Below are 8,770 nucleotides of genomic sequence, written 5' to 3' on the forward strand. Positions count from 1 at the left end.
TTTCAGACTAGTGCATAGCGATGGAGCAAACGTTGTTAGGGGAAGAGAGTTGAGTGACTTAGTTACTTACTTCGGAGGCAGCCTTGTTTTCGTCCACCCACCAACCCCTCACCGCTCGTCATTCTTGCGACTGCAGATCGGCAACGCTCAGATCAACGGCGCTGAGACACGATCAAATGGCATCCTGGACAATCTCGCAACAAGAGGACTGCCTCGGCTGATGGTTGGGTAGTGCTTCGGTAGGAGTGTCGTCCTTATCATGATGCTGCTCGGTGTAACAATTGCAGCTGATGCCTTGACCCTTCTCTGCATCGGCCTCATCACGGTGGCAATCTACCGTCTCACCCTGCATCCCTTAGCTCATGTTCCTGGGCCTTGGATCTTTTGCATCTCGTCCATCCCCCAGTGGATCATCGTCTTCCTCGGAACTGAGCCACAGACCCTGGCCCATTACCATCACCGATACAACACGCGAGTATTACGCATCGCCCCGAATCTGGTCTCCATCTCCGATCCCCATGCTTTACAGACTATCTACGTGGCTAATGGGGGGTTTATGAAAGATGCTCGGTATCGCAACTTCGATGTCAACGGGCAGCCCACCATATTTTCCGCTATCGACAAAGCCTACCGCGATAAGCGAGCTAAGGCTGTCCTGCCATTATTCGCGCCTGCTAGAATACGAGAAGCGGTAGGAACACAAGATGTCCAGCAATATGTCCAGCAATTTATCGCTCACTTGGCGAATGAAAAGAGTCGCGCGGTACAATCCACATCATATCATGTCGACATCCTAGATCTGGCGTTACGGCTCTCGATGGACGTCATGACAGGCTATATGTTTGATCGGCCGTATGGAGCGCTGAAAGAGGCCGTCAACTTGGATACTCACTCACAGCCGACAAAGTTCTCGGAGAGTGCCTGGCTGCAGGCAATTGCAGCCTTTGGGTATTATTCCATGCTTCCCAACTGGTTGTTCTCGAGAATCTTGTCACTCCATGTCATCGTTCAGGACCGTTATTGGGGAGCTTCAATGCGTCGGGTTGACCAATTCGTAAGATCGATCGTTGGGAACAGTGTCAAGATGGGATCCAGTACCATAGCACACACCTACCACGGCCGTCTCCGCACGGCTGGCGCAACGGAGGACGAGGTCATCGGTATCTGTGAAGGGTCACTATTCGCTGGAACCAGCTCAACCGGCCAAACGCTGGCGACCATCTTGTTCCATCTTGTCCGCCAAGTGCACATCCGTGAGCGCCTTTATCAAGAGTTAGCTGAATCGAGCTCAGCTGACATACAAAGCCTTCCGTATCTGCGAAGCGTGGTTACTGAAGGACTACGACTCGCCATGACCAATCCTGCGCCTCTCACCAGGACTATACCTGAAGGCGGATGTCACGTAGATGGCATGTACCTCCCAGGAGGGGTTTCGGTCGGCGCTTCGATATACGTGCTGCATCATGACTCGAACGCATTTCCTGATCCTTTCGCGTTCAGCCCCGAGCGATGGCTCGATAATGAGATAGGCTGCGTAATGCGCGACCTGTGTTTCCTTCCCTTCGGTCTGGGATCGCGATCGTGCATTGGGAGGAATCTGGCGCTGCATGAATTGTACGAAGCGGTTGCTGGAACGGTGAAGTCTGGTGTTCTCGAAGGGGCGAATACATGCTCGGAGAAGATTGTAGTAAATGGCTGCTTCAATGGGGAAATCCAAGGCCATGCGATCGACATCTACTGGCCGTCTGGGGAGAGCGAGTAACAAAGTTTGCATGTAAATTCAATTCTCGCCCCGATCGGGTAACAGCCTCGCCGAGAGCTGCGGATGGCATCATGGATGAAAACTTCACTTCCATATTCAATATATGGTTTCACTCTTCCATTTCGTTCTACAACTTACTCTGACTTGTCTTAGCTGTGGCTGTTCTCGAACCACATCGATCTCAAAATGCCCCTTGTTCACCTCCCCCCTGAGTTGGTCCCAATCATCGCGGGCCACCTGAAGAGCGAAACGGACCTCAATTGCTTGGCTCAGACCAGCCAATGTCTATATCAATCGGTCAATCCATGTCTGTATCAATGCGCGGTGCGGACCATGGGCGAAGCCCTTCTTCATTGGGCTGCCAGCAAAGGGCAGCTACAAACCCTCCTGCGACTACTCGCCTTTGGAGCGAAATTGCCAGGAAACCCTCGAACGTCCACTACGGACTCACACCCCATCTCTACAGCAGCAAAATACGGACGAGTGAACATCATCGACTTCCTTCTAGATCTCGGAACAGATATAGAATACCCCGCTGGCGTCCATGGCGAAACACCACTCGTGATCGCTGTCCGTGAAGGGCACTTGCCTACTGTTCGACGGTTGCTCGAAAGGGGCGCGAATCCTACTCTTGCGAACAAGCTCGATCACAGACCTCTAGAGGTAGCCACGACTGCTGAAAAACTGGCTGTGGCCGAATGCCTCATTGCCTATGTGAAGGACCTAGGACACACTGTTGAGACTGTCAATCTTGGAAGGGCATTGTGCGCAGCTGCACGCAGCAGACAGATCGATATCGCGGAACTGCTGCTCCGCAACGGCGCTCCTGTCAACTACATACATCGCCAACAATTCGAAACTCCCCTCATCAATGCCACCCGGGCCGGAGACGATGAAATGACCCGCTTACTGCTCGATCACGGTGCGGACCCGCTGTTTGGATTTGAGACATGGGATAGTCCACCTCTTGTGTGTGCGGCGTGGCGTAACTACCAAGTTATCGTCGAAATGCTGGTCAAGAGTAACCCTCTGGTGGAGCGCCACTTCGCGGACGCCATGGTCGAGGCGGCTAATCTGGGACTAGAGGATATGACAAATTATTTCTTGATAAAGGGTGCGAATCCTGATCATCTAAGGAGTGGGTATCGAACGCCTCTGTCATGCGCCGCCCAGCATGGCCATGCAGGCGTTGCCAGAGTCCTCCTCGCAGCCGGAGCGGACATCAAAGCCAGCGACAATCATGGACGTACGCCAGATTGGTATGCCTCATGGCTTGGTTGTCCCGAAGTGCTGGCATTATTCCGGGAATATATGCCGCCTGCTAAATGTTAAAGATTAGAACGCAATACATAAGATAAACGGGTTACAAAAAGAGGATATGACAGGTATGTCGCAAGTTACTGCATCGAATGAAAACGACGCAGCCATGAGCAAGTCACACAGTGCCCTTCCGAACCCAGGATAGCTCGTCCAGAGCATGGGACAAGACAATAGATGCATGCATGCATATACAGACGAGTCATGATATTTTCCTCCCCCTGTTGCTAGACCTCAGTTGTACCTGTCAAAGCAGATGCATCATATGTACATCGCCCAAAATGGACTGCACTGAATAATCACGGGACATGCTGCACCTACGCACATTGAGAGAAGCTGAGCTACATGGAAGACAACAAATGACTAGGATAAATCGCTCTTGCAGGGAAGCGGCGGTGACTTGCTCGTTTTCAGTATTGGTTTCGCCGTCCACTTGAACAGGGATTCAACAACGTACATCTGTCACTTCGGCACATGTCAACTAATGGAATCCTTTTTATCTATCCCCGGTACATGCATACCAACTTCATGATATCGCTAACCGAGTCATACACTGCCCCGGAGGAAATACGAGTCTCTGTGGGTTTCTACATCTCCTGGTCGCCTCTTCATCTGGATTGGACAATGACGCAGAATCCAGGATTAGACTTCCGCAGCGAACTCTCCGAGTCTAGAACCTTTCCCTCCACTGCATGTGCTGGTGCACACGAGCTATCTTGTAGACTATACCCCTGCACTCCGGAAAACTCTTCTGGTCATGCATTCGAATGTCGCATTGACTGCTCAATCCCCGCGTGCAACGTGTCCGGGATCGCGGAGAGTGGGAGAAGCCAAGATAATAAAGGATCGGGAGGCAGGTTTCCGGCGGCTATCATAACTCTATCTGGTTAATCTCTCCAATGCTGCTCCATGACTCAAAGCGATGAAATTGATAGCTCATTCAGGCCCCTCTCCCTGCTGCTTTGGCATTCTCCCACTCAGCCTAAATTCGGATACAATCCTGTTTCTTGTACTAACCGGGCCAGTCAATTAATAATGCAGATAGAGTTGTTTCAACCTCACCTTCCAGGTTGCTAAGGCACAACAAACTGGCCTCATCAATTTCAGTGTCGCCATCATCATGTCCCTGGTACAGGCCCTTCACTACGAAATTACGGCCCCTGCGCCATCGTTGTCGCATCCACAGGCCCCGTCACCTCTTCCCTCTATCCCCCAAACTCCGGCAGACGACACTCAAGACCCGCTCAATGGCCCTCTCCAGCGAAATGTAGCTCCCACAGAGGGCCAGGCGGTCTTTGAGCGGGCGCCCTCAGTCCAAATCACTCAATCCCGTCGGTTGGCGATCACCGTGCTGCTGCTCCTGGCCAATCTCGTGCAGGTATCGTATCCATCACCTCTATAAAACTTCTAATGCTGAGAATGTCAGATGACTGTGAATTTTGCTGGGATCGCGGGTGGAACTCGGCTAGGAGAGTCCCTGGGTGTTCAGGAGAGCTCTGCCACATGGATCGGTGCAAGTTATGCGTAAGCAGCTGGAGTAACAAGATGAATATTATTACCACTCTAACCCAGTTTTAGGATGACACAAGGGACCTTCGTTCTCATGAGCGGACGACTGGGCGATGTATACGGTCATCGAGAGCTTCTGCTGGCGGGCGGGGCATGGCTTAGTCTTTGCACCTTGATCAGCGCTTTCTGCAATAACTTCTACGCGTTTGTTGCCATGCGGGCGCTTGCAGGCCTCGGAGGTGCCTTTATCATGCCTAGTGCAGTGGCTTTGATTGCAAGCACCAATCCTACAGGACGCGTGCGCAACCTCAGTTTGGGTTTCTTCGCGGCGTCGGCACCAACCGGGGGCTATTTCGGGGCATTGTTCCTGGGCGCATTCATGGAAGGGACAGAATGGAACTGGTTTTTTGTCTTCATGTAAGTTGAGGTGTCAACTCAACTGGAAATTCAATAGTACTAACGAAGTTGAACCAGAGCTGCCATTGGCATCGCCACCTTCGCTCCCTTGTGGGCATTGAGTTCACGAGAAGCTCTCCTCGACAGACACGGAAAGATCGACTGGATAGGATCTGCCCTGGGAATAAGTTCCCTAATCTTGTTCAACTTTGTCTGGAAGTAAGCCGATCACCGCCCGGGGGAAGAGGGAAGACGCATACATACTCACCATGCCTGGCAGTCAAGCACCCAGCGTAGGATGGTCCACGCCCTACGAAATCGCCCTGCTCATCACCTCCGTCATCCTCTTCGGGGCCTTTCTCCTCTGGGAGAAAAGCGGCACCGACTATCCCATCATGCCGCTCGAGATTTTCAAAGCGCCATCATTCCTCACCCTCCTCCTCGTCGTCCTCCTCAACTACATGGCCGTCGGCACCTTAATCTGGTACCAAGTCCTGTGGCTCCAAGACGTCTGGCACTGGTCCCCGCTCCACTTCGCCGTCGGCTGGACCCCCTTCGTGATCTGTGCCACCGGCGCAGCCTCCCTCGCGGCATGGCTCGTCCCTCGATTCGCCGCACAATGGATCCTCGCCATCGGCACCATCACCATTCTGATCTCCAACGCACTCATGGCCACCGTCCCCGTGGATCAAACCTACTGGGCGCAGGTCTTCCCCTCCATCGTGCTCTTTTCCTTCTGTCCGGACTTCGTCTACACCGCCGCGCAAATCATCGCCAGCAACTCCGTCCGTCGACACCAACAAGGCATTGCCGGGTCACTCATCGGTGCGTTAAACCTCTACGGCGTGAGCCTAGGACTGGGCTTCGCCGCTACCATCGAGGACCAGATCGCCAAACACTCCGGTCGCATCATGGGGTACCGGGCTGCGTTGTACTTCGGGGTCGGGATCAGCGCTGTGGCATTACTGCTGGATGTGTGTTTCGTGCGGATGGTGAAGGATGATCGTGAGGGTTGGACCGAGGAGGATCGCGCTGCCGATGGAACTGGTGCGGATGCTGATGCTCTGGAATTGACCGGACAGGCGGCGGCTACTGGTGCGCAGTGGCCTGCTGCGGTGGATAGAGCGTGAGCATATCCCGTAAAGTAGTTAGTGCTACCAGCCGATAAGTAGATGCCCAAGCCTTATGTTGATGTAAGGTAAAGGAGCAGACAGACAGAGAGGGTAGGAAGACTATTTGAGCAAACTACGTTTGACCATCTGCTAGATATATTCTTTTTGAAGACCGATGATGGATTGATTCGCTCCTAGGCATCGAGTACATCCATTCTTCCAGGGCACTACTGCGAAGTACCACACCCACCATCCATATGCAGGAAAAGACGTCATCCACCCACAAAAAGAAAACAACGCAACAACAGCGTACTCCGTGATACCCACATCCAAAAAAGGTAGAAGGGAAAAAAAAGGAATAAAAAAGAAGATTCAAGGCCCGAGCCGCGGATCGAACGCGGGACCTCTCGCAGATATGCTTGGGGTTTGTAATCCCTAAGCGAGAATCATACCACTAGACCACCCGGGCTTGATATATTAATTGGCTGTAGTTTTGGATATATGTACAAAGGGGAAATAGGAAGGGAGATAATGCGACGGGTAGCTACCTAACTAAGGAAAGTGTGAAGAACTCTACATACTACCGATACTATTTCTCTTTTATCAGTGTAGCCGCCATCCTTAGGGCTACTACTACTCCGTAGTATGTAATAATTATGGCATCTTGGATACTCATACTAAATACATATCTGTCCTACGTCGAGTCTATTACTTATGAGTATGGAACTAATTTACGGTCCGCTCACAGAGAATGAGTAGCCAGCAATGTAGTTATATAGTTCAGCTGACTACTACTACGTGGATAAAGCTTCAATGTAGAACCACTAATACGATATAATAACCACTTTCAGCACGAGTAGAATACTACACGACAAGCTTATAGCATCGACATCGATTACCCGATTTATATATATCCTCTTTTGTCCAAACAAGTCTTACTCCGTGACATTTACTCCGCGGACGGGCCACACCGGTCAAATATGAGCTCGGTCAGACAGTTTTGGATCGTTTACCTAGACAATCTAGGTGCAGATGAAAGAACCCGAAAGCACACTCTTATGTTAATACCATAAGAGCAGCTCACTGCGAAATCCCCACCAATAGTTCCACGTTCTAGTGCCAATAGATCTAAGCAACGGTCTGACTGTAAATTCTCCGGATATGAGTATCCCATCCCGCACGTTTACGTGGGAACCTCACCGTACTGAAGGACAAGAATAGCATATCCGAGGTCACAGAGAACCTTACAAGAGATCCGGCAGACTTGGGAAAGCTTCTGAGACGGCTCATCTGCTTAGTGACGTCGCTGAGGCTACTATGCTGTCACGGCTACCGTCCCTCGCAACTCAGCCGTATCCACGGCTTCAACGACGTGCATAGCAGCTTGTGCCTAATTCCAATTGGCGTAGGTAGTTTGATCGCTGTAATTGTACAAGGGAAGTAACGGGTTGAACTATCGACGGCACGCACACAGTCAGGGGGTTGTTGTTATCGACGATCACCGACCTTCTCTGGACGAATTTGCCATTGAACGCCCTGGCACTGAAGTCGTCTTACTGCAGGCAATCGGGGAGGCATTGTGCATATAGCTCGACATCTGCTATGAGACAACCTTGCAGGTCCACTGATCCTATTTCTTCCCATCGGGTATACTTCAGCAGCAACACAGAATACCTTGAGTGCTTTGATGATTGATATCTACCCTGAGAGCCCGGCAATGGCAACAGCTGCCATGAACCTCACCCGTTGTTGGCTCGGAGCTGGTATGGTTGCTGTAATCCTTCCTATAATTGACACCATCAGTAATGGCTGGGTCTTCACTGTGATTGGATTCATGTGGTTTGTGTGCGCGCCAGCGATGGTGATGATCTGGATCTGGGGGTATGACTGGCGCAGACAGCGACATTCGCGGGAGTAGGCGTTTCTGCGAAGTTCATGTCAGCAATTGAGACATCATATAACGTAACATAGAAGGCTTCTTCAAATGGCTAGCACAAGGCAAAATTTCCAGGTAGCATGTTGCACGAGCCTCGGGGGCCGACACAAGGATACTAGTCCTGTCATTGATCCATTCGAGCAGGCAGGTTTGGAATGTGAAGCCAACACCGGCTAAATAGGCTCTATGTTTCACAGTTCGCTGCACCGTGAGACTGACCGCGTCGGGTAACATTCCCTCGAAGCTTCCAGACTCTTCGCTCCTTTGCTCCCAGAGGCGCAGAGAGAGGGACACCTTAGCGAGGGCTACTAACGCCGAGTTGTCGGTTATCCACTTGATTGCCCGGAGATCGAGCTATCGTTTGATAAATAGAAAGAAGAGGAGGGATAGAAAGAGCGAAGGCCGGTGGATGTTGTGGCAGTGTTGGTCGCTGACGTGGGGGCGATTCAGCAGCTGGTGGAACGTTATCCCCAAGCAAACAAGCAAACACCTGATCTGTCCGCACCGTTTGGGGCTATGGGGCCAAATCCTCTTAGCTCAGGGATCGCCAGGGGTATCAACACTCTGAGTTAGCTGGAGGTGCCCCGTGAGACTTGATAGTTCTGAATCCAAATGACTACACTACAGGCTCGTCCTTTTGATTATCTGGTTGGTTTCGATCTCATTCTGCCTAGTTGCTCTCTGAAGCCATAATTACTGATGCCACGGTTTCTAACCCTGCAACTGCACAGATCGACG

The 8,770-nt window shown here is 51.5% G+C and overlaps 3 protein-coding genes and 1 non-coding gene across 4 annotated transcripts; 3 read left to right on the forward strand and 1 right to left on the reverse strand.

Annotated features, from left to right (window-relative positions):
• Positions 1 to 233: 233 nt before the first annotated feature.
• ASPBRDRAFT_171083 (cytochrome P450) lies at positions 234 to 1,820 on the forward strand. Its single transcript, XM_067619703.1, has one exon. It carries the CDS (start codon positions 260 to 262, stop codon positions 1,760 to 1,762), a length of 1,503 nt encoding a protein of 500 aa, XP_067481423.1. The 5' UTR covers positions 234 to 259; the 3' UTR covers positions 1,763 to 1,820.
• Positions 1,821 to 1,948: 128 nt separating this feature from the next.
• ASPBRDRAFT_27222 (ankyrin repeat domain-containing protein) lies at positions 1,949 to 3,094 on the forward strand (the record flags this gene model as incomplete). The annotated part of the gene is made up of 1 exon (XM_067622342.1): positions 1,949 to 3,094. One exon carries the CDS (start codon positions 1,949 to 1,951, stop codon positions 3,092 to 3,094), a length of 1,146 nt encoding a protein of 381 aa, XP_067481424.1.
• A 1,105-nt stretch (positions 3,095 to 4,199) lies between these two features.
• Positions 4,200 to 6,114, forward strand: ASPBRDRAFT_119354 (uncharacterized protein; the record flags this gene model as incomplete). The annotated part of the gene is made up of 5 exons (XM_067617247.1): positions 4,200 to 4,457; positions 4,506 to 4,603; positions 4,658 to 5,005; positions 5,063 to 5,203; positions 5,265 to 6,114. 5 exons carry the CDS (start codon positions 4,200 to 4,202, stop codon positions 6,112 to 6,114), a joined length of 1,695 nt encoding a protein of 564 aa, XP_067481425.1.
• Positions 6,115 to 6,472: 358 nt separating this feature from the next.
• On the reverse strand, positions 6,473 to 6,565 carry ASPBRDRAFT_t104. Its single transcript has one exon. It is a non-coding gene; the product is annotated as a tRNA-Pro (tRNA).
• Positions 6,566 to 8,770: the final 2,205 nt, after the last annotated feature.

The sequence above is a fragment of the Aspergillus brasiliensis genome (genome assembly GCF_001889945.1).
Source record: "Aspergillus brasiliensis CBS 101740 unplaced genomic scaffold ASPBRscaffold_3, whole genome shotgun sequence".
Taxonomy (NCBI): domain Eukaryota; kingdom Fungi; phylum Ascomycota; class Eurotiomycetes; order Eurotiales; family Aspergillaceae; genus Aspergillus; species Aspergillus brasiliensis.

What these genes read in the sequence shown, in the direction of transcription:
- ASPBRDRAFT_171083 (XM_067619703.1), top strand. Translation starts at nt 260, where the DNA reads ATGATGCTGCTCGGTGTAACAATTGCAGCTGATGCCTTGACCCTTCTC.